Consider the following 18,043-nt stretch of genomic DNA (forward strand, 5'->3'; position numbering starts at 1 on the left):
GCTCTGTGTTCACATATTGTTTTAGTTTCTGCTTATCATGGAAGACTTTTATTGTTCCATCTATTTTGAATGATAGTTTTGCTGGGTAGAGTATCCTGGGGTTGAAGTTATTTTCATTCAGTGCCTGGAAGACCTCACCCCATGCTCTTCTTGCTTTTAATGTTTCTGTTGAGAAGTCTGCTGTGATTTTGATGGGTTTACCTTTGTATGTTACTTGTTTTTTCTCTCTTACAGCCTTCAATATTCTTCCTTAGTTTCTGAACTTGTTGTTTTAATGATGATATGTCATGGGGTAGTTCTATTTTGATCTGGTCTGTTTGGTGTCCTGGAGGCCTCTTGTATCTGTATGGGAATATCTTTCTCTAGATTTGGGAAATTTTCCGTTATTATTTTGTTAAATATATTACACATTCCCTTCGCTTGCACCTCTTCTCCTTCTTCAATGCCCATGATTCTCAAGTTTGGTCTTTTGATGGAGTCGGTGAGTTCTTGCATTTTCTTTTCACAGGTCTTGAGTTGATTAATAAATAGTTCTCGGTTTTGTCTTTAATTACCATTTCATCTTCAAGTTCTGAGATTCTGTCTTCTGTTTGTTCTATTCTGCTGGATTGGCCTTCCGTTTTGTTTTGCAGTTCTGTTTCATTCCTTTTTCTGAGGTTTTCCATATCCTGGGTGGTTTCTCTTTAATGTTGTCTATTTTTATCCTGAGTTCATTTATCTGTTATTCATCATGTTCTCTCTTTCACTTTGGTGTTTATACAGTGCTTCTATGGTTTCCTTTATTTCTTTTTTGCTTTTTCAAATTCTCTATTTTTGTTGTCTTGGAATTTCTTGAGTGTCTCCTGTATATTTTGTTTGACCCTATCCAGTATCATCTCTATAAAATTCTCATTGAGTACCTGTAGTATGTCTTCTTTTAAATTATTCTTGTGGGCTTCATTGGGTCCTTTGGCATAATTTATGTTCATTTTGTTGGAGTCTGGATCTGAGTATCTGTTTTCTTCATTCCCCTCTGGTTCCTGTACTAATTTTTTGCTGTGGGGAAACTGGTTTCCCTGTTTTTTCTGTCTTCCCATCATTGTCTTTGGTGTTGTTACTGTCCCTGTACTGTGTGCCATTAAGTATTTTCTAGCTTGTAATAATAACAATGGTAATATTTAGAATGGAAGGGTGAGCCAAGATGGAAAGCAAGAAGTTAAAGAAATGGGAAAAACAAATACACAGACTGGAAGGAGAAAACAGAACAAGGTATCAGACAAGAAGGTTTCAAAGGTATAAACAGGGAGCATTAGTGTACTAATCGACAGTAAGCTGAACAGACATTAGAGAGACAGAGGATTGAAAATCAAAAATAAAAAAAAGATAAGAATAAAAATAAGTAAATGAAAGAAAAATCTATATATAAAAATGTATTAAAATAAAATGAAAAAATAGAAAATTTTAAAAAACCAAAAAACCAAATTACCAAAAAACCAAAAAACCTCCAAGTTCAAATGCAATGAAGTTTCAGTCTTAATAATTTGGGTGTCTGTCTCAGTCTCCAGTCCTGGAGATGGTGCCTCAGATGTTGTTCTGTAGTTGTCTCATCAAAGGGGACGCATAAAGTAGAACAAAACTACACACACACGCACAAAAAAAAACCCACCAAGTGTCCCAAGTTCAAATGCAATACAGTTTCAGTGAGATTTTCAGCTTGCAGGTGTAATTTGGTTGTTCTCTCATCAAAGGTAGGGAGACAAAGAAAAAAAAAAGAGTCTGGAGACAGTTCTGACAATGGTATCTGTAGCTGTGGCTTGCCTGCCTGCTGCTGTCATCCTGCTGTTGCTGGAGGTGTTATTTATGCAGATCTCAGGGGTGAGCTTAGCACTCACCTGGCCTGCAGGCTTTGTTTACTTAGAGTTCTCCTGTGCGTGAGCCTCTGCTACAAGCTTTTCCCTTTCTAAACACACTGGGAAAGGTGACACTGCACCCGCGTTGTCAGGCCTGCATGTTTATTTACAGTTCATGTGGGAGGTGGGTCTTCTCCCCTCTCCTGTGCAGTTTTCCTCCCACCACCACTTTCACAAACTTTCCTTCTCCTGATTACTGGGCGGTGCTGCTGCTCCTGCCAGCAGCCATGTTTGTTTACATCTCACATGGGAAGTGGGTCTTCCCTCCTCTCCTGTGGAGTTTTCCTCCCTCTGCCACTCTCACAAGCTTTCCTGCTCCTGGTTGCTGGGCGCGCGCCCCCCGCTCCCACCAGAGCCTCTCTGGCCAGGCCTACTTGTTTATTTACAGTTCCAGGAAGGATTCCCTTCCCCCAATCTTCAGTGCTCAGTGTGCCCCACCCTCTTTCCCACGTGTCTTTATTGCTCTTATTGCTTATTACTCAGTTTCTCTTTTTTCCCCAGGTGGAGGTCAGTCTGTCCAGGGAGCTACGCTGCTCGGGCCCAAACTTGTCTGTGGGAGTACCACGGTACCGTGAAGCTCACCTGGTCTGCATCTTCCCAAGCCTTCTGGGCGATGGCGACTGGCAGTCCGGGGGCCCTCCTTGTTTCTCCGTTTAACGTGAAGTGGAGATTCTTTGCACCGGCTGGAGGTGTGGAGGGGTCAAAATTATGCCTCTTCTCAGTGATCATGCCTGCAAAGTGTGTCTCCAGCATCTCTCCAAGATTTCACTATAGGAGGCTCGCTTTCTGCTTCCTTCCTCTAGCCGCCATCTTGGAATCCCTCAGGGCATTCTTTCTAAAATTCTGAAAGTTGAAGGTGTTTCTGGCATAACTATAAATAAAATTATCCTAATTGTGTTAAAATCATATTCTTGGGTACTCTATTTCCATTTCCTTCATGCCCTGAAAATTTGAAGGTTAATCCTATCTGACATGTTTTACAATATTCAAGAATTTAAATTTCATGAAGGTTTTGGTAAGGAATAATAATGGTACATACTGTAGACATTGATGGAACTTTGAAATGTCTTTCTATAAGATATAAAATATTAATATCCAAACATAATACAGGCATGAGAAATCAGTGTTTATATTGGATATTTTGTGTTTATATTTGTGCTATACTCTTCAAAATGCAAATATAACATTTAATATTTGTCAACACAGTTTTTACAAAAGTAAATCCTAAATTACCAAGCGTAATTCATATGTTCTCATACTTTTTCAAATGACTATAAGACATTACTTCATATATATTAAAAATTCCCTTAAGGGCTGCTGTTGTGGTTCTCATGGTAAAGCACTTGCCTAGCAAACATGAAACCCTGATTTCAAACCCCAACACCACCAAAAATTAAATCCTTTTTTAAAAAACACACACACAATGAGACACTCCCTTAATGTGATTATAATTATTTTAATAGAAAATAAGAAATGTTTGGCAGAATGTGGGAAAATTGGAACTTTTACACATCGCAAGTGAATGTACATTGGCATAGATAATTCAGAAAATTATTTGATGGCTCTTCAAAAAGCTAAAAATATAGTTACCATATAACCCAGCAATTCTAGTACTGTGTATTTACCCAAAGGAATTGAAAGCAGGGACTCAAACAGATACTTGCAATGTTCATTGCAGCATTATTTAAAATAGACAAGGCACAACATAATCAAGTGTCCATCAACAGATGAATGGGTACACAAAATGTGGTACATACATATATACAATGAAATAATACTCTTTTTTAAAAAAGGATTAAAGTTCCAGGCCAGGTGTGGTAGGATGGATTTGTAAGCCATTCCAATTACTGGGGAGGCAGCAATCATGACACTCATGGTTAAAGACCAGCCAAAACAAAAAGTTAGCAAGATCCCTTCTCAACCCACAAGTTGGGCACGGTGCCACATGCCTGTGATTCCAACTACAAGAGAGTCATAGATAGAAATGCAGTCCAGGCCAGCCCCAGGCAAAAGCAAGAGACCCTATCTGAAGAATAACTAAGGCAAAAAAGGGGGGAGGTAGGGGATGGCTCAAGTGGTAGAGCACCTACCTAGCAAGCATAAGGCTCTGAGTTCAAACCCCAGTACCTCAAAAACAAAAAAAAGAGAGAGAAAGGGAATGAAGTTCTGATACAGCCTAGAGCATGTGTGGCCTTGATCACAAAATGCTGGTAAAATAAGACAGCATAAAAGGACTAATACTGTATGATTCTGCTTACAAGTAGACAATAGGCAAATTCAGAAAATAGATTGCATAAAATAGATTAGAGCCAGGAAGTGCAGGAAGGGAGAATGGGGATTTATTGCCTAATGGGTATAGAGTTTCTATTGGAGTAATGAAAAAGCTTTAGAAAAAGTGATGATAATTATAATACGTTAGAGTTGTAATTAATGCCACAAGACTGCACAATAAAATTGATTAAGTTATCCAATTTTGTGTGTTCTACATATTTCACTAAATTTTTAAAAAGCTTAAATGGCAAACATGTAGATTTTATGGCATATATATTATGTCTGAATAAAGCTGTTTAAACAAAAAGCCTTTTTTCTTAGGGACTCAGCCTTTGTAGATTAAAAGTAAAAAATACATGCAAATTTACATAAGCACTGAACTTAATTTTAAAAAAACAGAAAGCAAGGAGCTCCTGGGGTAATCTACTTACAGGAGTAGCTGCTTTAAGCTTCCAAGCTGCTTCAAGCAGCCTTTTCTCTGCTTTTCTTTGCTTATAAAGTAAACCAAGATGTTTCCAGGAATAAAAACATCAATTTATTTGTTAAAACTATGGAACCCAAGAATGATCTTAAACTGTGTTCAAATGGATATCCAACCACACTAGAGTTTTGCTCACTTCCTCTCTTCCTCATTCACCAAATAATCAGCCAATGTTTAATAGGCATCATCAATAAGATACCATCTCTGCCCCATGCTAGGGGAAGCCTTATGACATTCAATGCCTAGTTACAACCTTCTAGGATCTTTTGTTGAGGTATCTGGGTACCAAATGATTGGGAGAGGTGTTTGCTTGTTAATAAATCTTAATGGTGCCAATCACAATTTTTGTGAGAGATAAGCACATTCTCTACATATGGTTCTATATTCTGTTTTTATCACTTTCTTGTAAACTTTACTCATGTCCTTCCAGATTCTCCATGAAAATCACTTGAATAGACTATGTACTATGTATCCACATCATTTGTCATACCCCTCTCACAGGAGCTTCCCTGAACAGTAAGAACTGCATTTGTGCCAAAAAGTGGAATAGATAATTTGTCACATCTTCCTGCTACTTGGAAACACAGGATGAAACATAGCAGACAGGAAGTGATCCCTGGATATTTGGGGAGTTGGATTGACTGGATGCCTCAACTTATCATCTTCTTTACATCAGTGGCTAACAGCAAAGTCTCTGGAGACAGACTGCCTGGGTTAGAGTCCTGGATGCAACTCTTACTGGCTGAGTAGTCCTGAGCAAGCAAGTAACCTCTTTCTACCTCGGATTTCCCATCTATACTAAGAGACTTAAAAAATAATATGAAAACTATCGTGTGGTGGTGCCGTGAGAAGAAGAATGTGATGTTCTCCACTCAGTGCCCTGAGCTTACTACCTGCTCACTAAATCTTCACAGTTACCACCTCATGAGCTCAAATGTAAAGAAGAACTCAGGATTCAGAGAGGGAAAAGAGTCACAGATAGAAATCCAAAGCTCTTTCCATTATAGTCCCTCCTACTAGGGTGAAAGCAGGTGCCAATCCAAGCAGGGCAAAGGGTCAAGATCCAAGGGTCCCAGGTGGGAGGAGAGGAGCATGATGTAGAGATGAAAAGTAGATACAGAACTGGGTAAAAGTTCAAGGGAATGGGGTGTAAATAGTTACATTCCCCTTCACCCTAGTTTTTGTCAGGGCCCCAAATTTAGGAGAGAAATAAAAGAACTCCAGCCCCATGGGTTGTGTAATCAATCATTTCTTATCAGGAAAGGTGAAGAGAGGGCTATTGGACATTTCAGAAGCTGCTGGAGGCTTTTTTATAATCTAATAGGGAAGGATTTTAATTGCACTAGGACTCTCAAAAGCTGTTTTCTTTTTAAAAACATCACTTTGACTCTCTGTCATCAGTTTCTTATCACTAAAATAAAGGCAATTATTGCAACCAGCATACCTATTTAACATTTGGTAAACTAGACTGTGACTCCTTTTAGGTCAGGGTTTTTGTCAGCTTTCTTTGCCACTGTCACAACATCTACTATCTGCCTGGAACACAGGAGGAGCTCTATGGAATGCCATTAGCATCAGCACCATCCACCTTCCAAAGGTAACACAGTTTCAAAAGAGGACGCACAAATAGCCAAAAAATACATGAGATGTTCAGCACTCTTAGCCATAAAGGATGTGCAAATCATTGAAATTCTATTTCACCCCAATCAGAATAGCAAGAATCAGAGAACAAATAACAACAAATGTTGGTGAGGATGTGGGGAAAAGGAACTTTTATACACTGTTGGTGGAAATGTAAATTAGTGCCACCACTATGGAAATCAATATGGAGGTTTCTTAAAAAACTAAAAATAAAACTTCCATATGATCAACCTATACCACTCCTGGGCATATATCAGAAGCAATGTAAGTCTTCACACCCATGTTTACTGCAACACTATTCACAATAACCAAACTATGGAATCAACCTAGGTATCCATCAACTGATAAGTGGATAAAGAAAATGTGACAGATAGATAGATAGATATAATATCTATCACACAGTGGGGTATTATTCAGCAGTAAAGAAGAATAAAATTATGTCATTTTCAGGGAAATGAATGGAACTGGAAATCATCACATTAAGTGAAATTAGCCAGACTGAGGAGACTTGGCATGTCAATTTAGAAGAAAACATGCAGGTGCTGGACTTAGTGAGCAAACTCAAGGAACTCCCTGCAGAAGCAAGTAAAGTCACAGCCTGAATAAATCATGAAGTCTGGGAAGAGGCCCAGGGCATGGCAATTCCTACTTAATACACTACTTTATCAGTGTAGTGATTTTTGTATAATAACCTTGTTTGATGCCTTAAAAAATAATATGTTTGCAACAGAAAAAAGAAATGATAAATGATAAAAGACATGGAAATTATAGTTATCCTGATTTAATTAGTACATGCTATACCCATGTGTTGAAATATCACACTGTCTCCCTATAATTGTGTACAAATGAAAAATATAAAATAATTTTCAATTAAAAAGGAAATGGAAAAGAAGATAAACAGATAAATAAATATATGTGAGTAATATGAAGGGGGAAAGGGCATTTCACAAAGCCATTACTAACAGCTGACAAAGCATTTCTCTGTCTCCTAAAGTGAATCATTCAAGTTCATCAGCTCTGGATTCTGAGGTCAAGTTATCCCCTCACATTTCTCCCTCCCACAGGTAGGTGGAGCAATCCTCCCAGGACTTAAGCAGGGGAGGTAAAGAGTAGGTGAGACTCAGGGTCAGTCAGCGATCCAGAAGCTGCTGCATCATGAGTGTCTCGGCACTGAGCTCCACCAGATTCCCAGGCGGCATTTTTGGGCTCCTCCAAGTGGCCTCCCTGCTTGGCCTGCTTCTGCTGTTGTTCAAGGCAGCCCAATACTACCTACAAAGGCAGTGGCTGCTTAAAGCCTTCCAACAGTTCCCATGCCCACCTTCCCACTGGCTCCTTGGGCACAAGGTAGGAAGGAAAGGGAAGGGAAGTGGGAGGCAGGGAGGCCAGGGCTCTCAATGGTTGCCCAGGGAGTCCACAAGACCAGGTCTGCAGTGTTACAAGCATATGACCCCAGGAAACAACCCACTTGCTTCTCAAGCTGGTTTCATCCCAGCAACAAATAGCTCACTTGCTCAAAAGAGCCTGGCCTACTGTTACTCAGCTCTGCTACATACTCCTTCTTTATGTAAGTCTGTCTTCTCTCCTGGCAGCCCTGCACTTGAGGGCTGTGGTTAGTCCTTCCTGAATTTCCTCTTCTCCAGGCTGAGCACCTCTAACAGCATCAGCTGTTCTCCCGGAATCAGGCTTCTAGATGGTTCCCTACCCTGATCACTTGGTGTCACCTTGGTGTGTGACCCAGAGCTTGCCTGAGAACACAGACATGAATGTGATGGAATCCCTGCCCTGTGGGGTTTATGGCTTATGGTGATGATAGATTTGAATCTATGGGGTATCAGGACACAGGGAAAGAGCTCACTTTGCTGGAGGGGCAGATTATGTCAGGTAGAAAGACCAAATGACTAATTTTGTCCAAGACTGAGGGAAATTCCAGAATGGGTTATTTACAGGTTGAAAATCTGAAGGATTTTCAGGATGTGGGAAGGACTAAAGTTTGAGTTCCCCTTTAATCAGTTTCTGTTTAGCAACCTGCTGTCCTCCCACACACGCTGCACTTGGAGCTCCTTGGAGCCATGCACACCATCCCCTGCCAAGACAGGATCTGGCATGTGTATATAGGCAGGAACGAGGAAAAAGAGCCGACTGAGGTCTGGGGAGGGATAGCACCATCCTCCTGAACTGTCACTTTTATGGTGCAGCACAGACCTGGGTAAGGGGCTGCACAGAGAGATCCTTGGCAAGGAATTGTGCACTACCCACACTTATGAGGAGATGGAGGATGTGGAGTTCATGCATACAGCTAAGACTCTGGCCCTCCATAGCTCCTCTGATGCACAGAGCTCCATCGCACAGGACCAGGGGATAGGGTTCTGTTCTAGGAGACAACAGAGATCTGATGACACCACAGACAGTCACCAAACTGCTCCAAATTTCTGACTGCTGATGAAATAGCCAGAACTATGTCCCTGTGGTTGTCCTGCCCTTCACTCCACTACAAGAGCTATAACTATACAAAAGTTTTAACTGGTTTTTCTTTCCTTCGATGACAGATTGACAGGGACCAGGAGTTACAGCAGATTCTGTCATGGGTAGAGAAATTCCCGAGTGCCTGTCCTCGCTGGTTCTGGGGAAGTAGAGCTTTCTTTACTGTCTATGACCCTGAGTACATGAAAGTGATTCTGGGAAGATCAGGTGAGAGTCAAACCTCTTTGTGCACAGAGAAGCTCCTCCCTCTTTGGTACACATTCCTGGCCTGTCAAATTCCAGAAGAAAATGACACTTCATCCATCACCCTACATGCTCTTCCTACCATTCTCCCAAGCCACAACCAGATATAACCAACTATACTCATTACTGGACATTTCAAATAGCTGTGTGGAACCAAATAACTTTATCTTTTTGATTTCTTTGTTATTTAATCAAATTAAGGTAATCAGTTATGTACAATGCTCCATATCTGAAAAACAAACTTTAAATTGATACTGACTTGGGTTTGAAATCTCTAATTGTCACTTCACTTGAATCAGGGAATGACAAAACCACTATCCACTGTAGAAAAGTCACAAGGCTCTTGGTTTGAGGGCACAGCCTATGCTTCTCATCTACTCACTGTCCCAGTCCCAGGATTTCCAGCTCTAATACATGGAGTCTGCCTTACTGAGCCCAACTGATTGTCAGATAAAAGACAGAAGGGGATGGGAGGCAGAGGGAGGTGACATGGGATGAACCAATAGAGAGTCATCAAGAATTCATGGCAACCCATGGCCTCAACCATAGCTGCCTCTAAGCTGCCTTATTTGTTCTATTTCCTGTTATGCCCTTACTTCCCTTTCAGATCCAAAGGCCAATGGTGCCTACAGATTCCTGGCTCCCTGGCTTGGTACGTACATCTAAATTAGGAATGTGATCTACTCCCCAATTAGGCTCTCAGGCTCACAGAGAACAACAGGTGACAAGCCACCACTGTTAAGAGTCATCCTACATCAAGCCTCACTTCTCTTTTTTCCATCCAGACCTTCACTCCTTCCTAATGCTTCCTTGAGCCTCCCCCTAAAGCTTGGCTTCTGCCAAATCACTTCTCCAAACATTCCCAGCCTGACATTTATTTATGTCCCTCCTTGACCTACCCCCAATTCTTCTTCAACTTTTATCTCACAGCTGTCATAGTCACATTAGATGTACCAACCCAATTAGGAAATTCATGAATTCATGTTCCTAAACTTTACCGTTGTTTGAGAAATTCCACCTTCTTCAGGGTTGTCTTCCCCAGTTCCACCCCACAGTCTCAATTTTTTCCAGTAGTCTCTGAGTACACATACATACACAACCCATCTTTGGCCCAGGTTATGGTTTGCTCCTGTTGAATGGGCAGACGTGGTTTCAGCATCGGCGGATGTTGACCCCAGCCTTCCACTATGACATCCTGAAGCCCTATGTGGAAATCACAGCCAAATCCGTCACAGTGATGCTGGTGGGTATCTTTTTCTCTTTCTCTCACAGCATACTCTCACAGAATCCACTCTCAAATATGTGCGTTCAATGACAGCCATCACGCAAGTCACATGATAATACTCTCAACCAATTATTATGAGAGTAGGTTCCTCAAATGTAGATGGAACAAAAATGATCTGGGCCCCAGGATGGGACCACACTTTGCTCATTGTCCAAGGCAGAGAACATCATAGTATTCACAGGCCCCGCATCCCACTTCCAAGTCCTCCGCACAGTGGACTGAGGTGAAGTAGTCACCTCAGCTAGACAGAAGGACTATGTGTCCCTGAAAGGCCTGAGCAACAGAAGCTTCAGTAGCAGGGGGCCTTCCCAGGATGTCACTCAGTCAGGCTCTGGCCTGGAGCCCAGGCTCCTGCATGGGCTTGAGTGACCCATGCAGGGAAATGGACACCAACACCTCTCAACTAGACTCTGAATTCTGACCCAATTGTCCTCAACAAACTTTTGATGCATAAACAGGAATTAAAGTCCCCGAGAACCCCCATTAGAAGTGCTCATAGTGGCCACTTATGTTTCCTTTTGCCTTGACACATTTATCTACTAAAAATGACAATCCTGTCAGTTCTTCAGGTTAAGTTTGGCATTCAAAACATTAATGTGTCCTCTTCCTTTTATCCCCTTAAAAAATTGCCTGTCAGATAAAACATCTTAACCAGCTGCAAATTTTTAAAACTTATTTCAGATTATAAAGGATGCTATGTTTAGTTTTTGAAATAATTTTTTAGAATATACATGTCATTTAACAAACATTTGCTTTACAGTCTGGAGTGTGTCTGGCCTCTAAAGTGGGGGGGCTTTGAATGAACATCTGGAGATACAGAAGAAGAGCATAATTTAACACAGGTCTTCTGGGGAAAATTAGAAGGTCAATGGCCTCCTCTTACCTTAGGACAAATGGGAGAAGCTGATTGGCCAGGAAAACCCTCTGGAGATCTTTCAACATGTCTCCTTGATGACCCTGGACAGCATCATGAAATGTGCCTTCAGCGACCAGGGCAGTATCCAGCTGGACAGGTCAGTGACATCTCTTGAGCTACAGAGTCCTTGGTCTTACCAACTGATGTGAACTCTCCTTAGAGGCAGATGGGGCAGCTTAGATGCTTACTTCCACAACAAGCAAGATTCTGAACTCAGCCCCAAGCCAAGTTCTTAATTCCAGACCAGATATAACCCTTCCCAAGCCACAAACCATTGATCTCAAAAACAAGAAGAAGCCTGAGTACTCTCATGTCATTTTATAAAGGCCTGAAGTCACAAGGGCTGTCTTACAGCCTTAGTGTTACCGGCTCCCACAGTGGAGGAACTATCCACACAGAGCTCTCTCTGACAAAAGTTAGAACTCCCTACAATCTAAAATATTGTGCCTTCTATCCCTCAGGAAATCCCAGTCCTACATCCAGGCCATTTCGGATCTGAATGAACTGTTTTTTTGTCGTGTGAGGAATGCCTTTCACCAGAATGACTCCATCTACAGTCTGTCCTCTAATGGACGCTTATCACAACACGCCTGCAAGGTTGCCCATGAGCACACAGGTCCTTTCTGTTACCCCTGTCTCTCCTCTCTTACCAGGCACAGTCCAAAGGGGCTGGTCATGACTCCTCAGACAAATCTGGGCCCTCTGGTGCCCCTGCAGCACCTGTTATTTATTCTTGCTGGGAACTTCCTTAAGTGAAACTGCTGGGAGCTGAGATGTTAGGATGCCAGGTGCTGTGCAGGCGGATAGATACCATTGTCGTCATATTGGTGATGGAACTCAAGCAGAGTTCCATGGTTTGACTCCTTGAGGGGAAGCCTGACCTACATGTGATGGTACTGGACACCCAAACCTGCCCACCACACACACATACACACACTCATTCCTATATGCATCCTGAGCTCTACAGGACACACAGGCTGGGGAAGGGGACACATGGACCTACTGGGGATTGCTGTAGTTCTCAGCCATGCCTGGTAACTGCTCTGCTGTGACAGACCAGGTGATCAAGCTGAGGAAGGCTGAGCTGCAGAATGAGAGAGAGCTGGAGAAGATCAAGAAGAAGAGGCATCTGGATTTCCTGGATATCCTCCTGTTTGCCAGAGTGAGTGTGTGGGGGAGAAGCCTGAGGCTTTTCCCAGAAATCTAGAGCAAAAGAAAAATCCTACTCTCTCACCCATGAACTCCCCCAGATGGAGGATGGAAGCAGCTTGTCTGACAAGGACCTGCGTGCTGAGGTAGACACATTCATGTTCGAAGGTCATGACACCACTGCCAGTGGCGTCTCCTGGATCTTCTATGCTCTGGCCATGCACCCAGAGTACCAGCAGAGGTGCAGGGAGGAGGTTCAGAGCCTCCTGGGGGATGGAGCCTCCATCACCTGGTGAGTAAGAGCGCAACAGGTGAGAGAGCCCTACCTCTCTGGTCTTTCCAGAGCCCTAAGGATGGATTTTGTTTTAGGGACCACCTGGACAAAATACCCTACACCACCATGTGTATTAAGGAAGCCTTGAGGCTCTATCCACCAGTTCCAGCTGTTGTTAGAGAGCTGAGCAAACCTGTCACCTTCCCAGATGGACGCTCCTTACCCAAAGGTTTGACTCTCCCAGACTCACTCACCTAAGCTCTCCCCAGGAAAAAGGGAAAAATCAGAAATCCTTGCATGTCTCAGCAGTTATGAACCACCTGAGTCTCATTTCCTTGTCAGTAAATACTCACTTACTGGGTGCTTCTTACTCATAAAGTACAGTTTCAAATTTGGGACATAAATGACCTATAATATTCCTTCCAATTCTGCTGTTACACATGACTAGCATCATAAGCTTCTTGCTCTTCACCTAACCTTCCTTCTTATCATCATGGTCCTATGATACCACAGTTAATTACAGTTTGGGGGCACTGACATTCTTTAATTATAATACTTCAGACCCAGTGCCAGACGCCAACACAACATAATTCTTGGACATCCCTGTCCTTCATGTGTCCTCATTGTCACATCGTTTTATCATTCTCTGCATTGGATACAATAAATGGAAAACTTGTTTTAAAATGCAAAGAACTATATTTACGGATGGGTGAATATGATATAACTCTGTTCTTGGAATCTTCTCCACAAAGAGACCTTAGTCTTTGGATATGACCTCATGACCTCATGACTTTAGCTCTCAAATTCTATTCCCTAAGATGTAGAAGATAAAGGGAGAATCAGACAAGAGGTAGGGAGATATGATTCTTTCCTTGGGTCAAGGCAAATGAATGAGATTGGTGAATCCCATGCCATGAGTCATACGTAGTCCAGTGTCTGAGGGCCTTCAGCTCAATGGTAGAGAGCAGCAGATGACTAGCTATGAGGCCCCTGCAATGGTAGGAACCACCCTTTGGCTCAAACCGCATTAGATCTCAATACCAGCCCTGCCACATCCTACCTGTGAGACCATAGGCAGTTTTTCTCTGAGGCTTTGTTGATTCATCTGAAAAACTGGGATATAACAATGCATTCTTTAGAGGATTGTTGTGAGGACTAAATGAATAGATGTATACTCCTCAGTGGAATTTCTTCATAAACATAAACTCTCGTAAGTAAGTTCCAACTCTCTGTCTCTCTCTCTCTCTCTCTCTCTCTCTCTCTCTCTCTCTCTCTCTCCTTGTTTTCTGCTCCCCAGCTGTGTTCAGGTGCTTTGCAAAGTCCACCCATGTCATCCAGCTGAAAGTGATAATTTTTGGCACACAGACCTTTTTGTACATGCATATTCCCTGCTGGTTAAGAAAACCACACCTTTGCCATAATCAGTCTTCTCTCTTTCTCTTACTTGCCCCCACAGGCATCCCAGTCACACTCTCATTTTATGCCCTTCACCACAACCCGAAGGTGTGGCCAAACCCAGAGGTATGATGGCCTTGGAAGGAGAGGAGGGGACAATCTCTCAGGATCAACACCTCCTCCTGCTCCCGCCTGTGGGCATCCTATTCCCTCATGGGTTGGGAGCAAGGGATTGGCCTTTACCTGTCCTGACCCTGCTGTTCCTTCTGCAGGTGTTTGACCCTTCCCGTTTTGCACCAGATTCTGCCCGACACAGTCACTCATTCCTGCCATTCTCAGGAGGATCAAGGTGAGATCCTGTGCATGTGTTAATGGGGTAATGTGAGGGTGGATAATATCTGATGTTTGTGACCTCCTACTTTCATACATAACATCTTCAGGTATGGCCATCTTTGTTACTGTTTATGTGAAAGAAGCTCATGTAGGTGTGTTTGTACACAAAAGAAAGGAGGCATTTCAGGACATACCAAAGAGACAATGACCCACTGCCCTTCCCAATAGCCAGGAAAATTCAGTATTGGTGGATGCTCCACACTTCACTACATTCTGGTGTTTTCCTCACTTTAGGGGTAGGGCTTTACAAATTAGATTTTCTCATATAAATTTAACTTCAGGTGTTATGCTTCTCAGCTGCCAGGAATCTTACAGGGTACAGTCCTCTCTTTCTATACATTCTCAACCCTGCTCACCACTCTTTCTGAATGATTTTCTAATCCTAGAATCACTATGGCATGTGATTAGCTTGCCTGGGTTTGTTTTCTGGATGCCTACTGTGTACAGAAAGTTACAGTCACCCTTCAAAGAAAGTTTTACATCAGTGTACATCAACTCCACAATTGCAACCTCTTCCTAACACGGTTTTTGTCTGCATGTTAACATTCATATTTTCCTTACAACTTCCACAGTTGTCAAAATTTAACAGGTGAGGTAAAATGTATATACCTGGAAATTACACAAAAAGCATAAAAGTAGGGACAGTAAGCTGTCTTGGAGAGAAAAGTTGATGTTTTGTGTATGCCATATAGCATTGTGAGGGTTCCTGGGCGTGTGAAATATAAAACACACTTGAAATAGCCATGGAACTGGACAAGGACATGCCATAATGTCTACTGTACAAATCATTAGAGGATGTAGAGTCATCCATTAGGACACAACTTACTATAAACTTTAAAAGGCTTTAGTAATAGCAAGTTATTCTGAGCCCATACTTCTATGAATTCTTCAAATGGCAAATCAACTTTCACAGAGCAGACTTTAAGCAAGTTATTTTCCCAGAAATTGACTTTCTTCAGTTTATCTCAGGATTCAGTACTTCCTTCTATATTGGTAACAAATCATCTTGCTGCCACTAGAGGACAGGAGAGTATTAGTAATTCAATTTATGGGTCAGAACTAATTTTTACTTTTGTTGTACTCTAATATATTCTGCATTATTATTTAAATTTAGTTTAATTTAATTTTCAAAATCGACTGAAATTAATTCAAATATGTAACCTAGCTTCTGTATGCTAGGTCATTAGAATACAGAGATGAAAGATACTGTTTCTGCCTCTGAGAGTTCAAATATGTTCTACAGAGACAAATACCTCTGCTTATAACACACACTGTTCCTTCCTTCACTCTTTCACTCACTGATCACTCATTGAGCAGTTTGTGGTTCCACATTCCTGGCATTGTCCAAAGCTCTAGACTGTGGAACATCCTTGAATAAAGTACTTATGGTGAGTTAGGTGTCTGGGAAGAAGAAGGGTCAGCAGCAGAGAGGTGACAGCCTTGGTCATTGGCCTGAGCCTTTAGGATATGCAGACAGAGGTGGAAGGAAGACATTCTCAGTGATGAACAACATGCACTGAGCTAGGAAGTGGGACCGGGCAAGTGAAAGGTGGGAAGAAAGCAGCCCTAGGGGTGTAGATGCAGTTGGGTCATCTGGACACAATCCTATCTGATGGTGGACATAGAAGGGTCACTTGGGAGGGCATCAAGGAGAAGAGAGAAGTCCAGACAGGAAACTGAATATGGAAGAAAGGACATTTTATGAGTATAATGAGGAGAGGAGATGAGGAGGTCAGCTAGAACTTGACCACCACTGAGTATGAGGCAGATGGGGCCCAAACCCGTTGCCCTGTCCACGAGCTTTCTCAGGGACATCTGATACCCCTTGGAGGATCTCAATTCCTGGATCTCCCCAGATGGAGTGAACTAACCAGTGATTAGCTTTTTAAATTATTCATGCAATTGGACTCTGTGCTGGCCTTATCCTAACAGAGATTTCAGCCTGAGATTGGGAGTAGGGTCGGGATAGTCCTGGCAGACTGGGAGGCCTTGTCAAAGGTCAGGAAAGTATGAACCAAAACCTGAGGGAGAAGTCTGTGTGACCTGTAAAGAAAGGGATCAGACTGGCCCCAAGGAGGACCTTGAATGCCAGCTATGAGCTGGAACTCAGGGGCAATGCCTGCCCAGCTCAGAACATGGCCTAAGGCCATGTCTCATTTCACTGTCCCTGCTTGGCCTAGAAACTGCATCGGGAAACAATTTGCTATGAATGAGCTGAAGGTGGCTGTAGCCCTGACCCTGCTTCGCTTTGAGTTGCTGCCAGATTCCACCAGGGTCCCCATCCCCACACCACGACTAGTGTTAAAGTCCAAGAATGGGATACACCTGCATCTCAGGAAGCTCCACTAACTCTGGTAGGGATAAGGACAGGCTCTGGGGGCCTTCCGCCTGTCTTCTTTGTGTTCTTGTTACCTGCTTCTGTTCCCTACCTGTTTGTTCACATCCTGTTTCTATCTGCTCACCTGTCTTTCTTTCCACCTCCTGCTGACCTGCCTTCTATCCTCCTGTCTGTCTACCCTTTCTGTCTCTCACCTTCCTCCGGGCTCCCTATCTGCTTATCTGTCTACCTGTCTCCCACTGTCTGCATCTTTGAATGTCCACATAACCATTGATCACCTGCCTGCCCTACAGCCTGCCTGTCCCTCTACAGGTCTTTTCTTTCTGCCTTTTTATTTTTCTCTGTATGAGTTTCCCATTGCTGTTGCAATCAACTGCCACACCACAGTGGTTTTAAATAACAGAAAGCTATTCTCTTACAGTTCTGGAGCTCAGAAGTCTGAAATGAGAACCCTGGGAGAAAATCAAGTTGAATAGTAGCCGACCTTCTTCTGGAGAGTCTAGGAGGGAACTCTTACCTTGCCTCTTCAGTCTACAGCTGCATTCCTTGCATTTCTCAGCTCTTGGTTCCTCATTAAAGCTAGATCTTTTTCAAATCTCTCTCTCCCTCCCCCTCTGCTGAGAATAGTGGTACACGTTTGTAATCTCAGAGTTAGGTAGGATCATAGTTTGAGGTCAGTGCAGTCAGAAAAGTTAGAAAGATTCCATCTCAACCAATAAACCAGGCATTGTAGCACATGCTTCTGATCCCAGCTATATGAAAGACATAGGTAGAAGGATAGTGGTCTCAGGCCAACTCTGGGGAAATTGCAAGACCCTATCTAGAAAAATATCTTTAAAAAAAAGATATTTTTTTTAAAATATCTACACTTGATGTGTAGCTCAAGTGCTAGAGCACTTGACTTGAGTACACACACACACACACACACACACACACACACACACAGGTAACCTAGGACAATTTCTCCAGCTAAGATCCTTTACTTAGTCAGAACTTCAGTTCCTTTTGACATATGAGTTAACATATTCATGGGCTCCAAAGTTTAAGACTTAGACATAGTGGGAAGCCATTATTTAGCTTAGCCCAGTCCTTACCTGACTGTCACACAATCTGTCCATCTAAATATTTCCAGCATAGTCTCTGATTGTCTCTCACACAAGCCTCTCCATCTTCCCTCCTCCCTGCAATAAAGCTCCCAGCATCACATGTCTTGCCTGTCTTCCTTGGAATGGGATGGAGGGAAAATAGAGAGACAGAGGGTCAAAGAGACAGAGGAGACAAGTCCCT

The 18,043-nt window shown here is 42.6% G+C and overlaps 1 protein-coding gene across 1 annotated transcript; it reads left to right on the forward strand.

The window, feature by feature from the left end:
- Positions 1-7,386: 7,386 nt before the first annotated feature.
- Positions 7,387-17,962, forward strand: LOC109695457 (cytochrome P450 4A12B-like). The gene is made up of 13 exons (XM_074080212.1): positions 7,387-7,626; positions 8,829-8,970; positions 9,614-9,658; positions 10,122-10,249; positions 11,180-11,304; positions 11,669-11,823; positions 12,263-12,369; positions 12,458-12,648; positions 12,726-12,859; positions 14,087-14,151; positions 14,298-14,374; positions 16,599-16,772; positions 17,178-17,962. Exons 1-12 carry the CDS (start codon positions 7,438-7,440, stop codon positions 16,765-16,767), a joined length of 1,527 nt encoding a protein of 508 aa, XP_073936313.1. The 5' UTR covers positions 7,387-7,437; the 3' UTR covers positions 16,768-16,772; positions 17,178-17,962.
- Positions 17,963-18,043: the final 81 nt, after the last annotated feature.

The sequence above is a fragment of the Castor canadensis genome, chromosome 7, assembly GCF_047511655.1.
Source record: "Castor canadensis chromosome 7, mCasCan1.hap1v2, whole genome shotgun sequence".
In the NCBI taxonomy this organism is placed as follows: domain Eukaryota; kingdom Metazoa; phylum Chordata; class Mammalia; order Rodentia; family Castoridae; genus Castor; species Castor canadensis.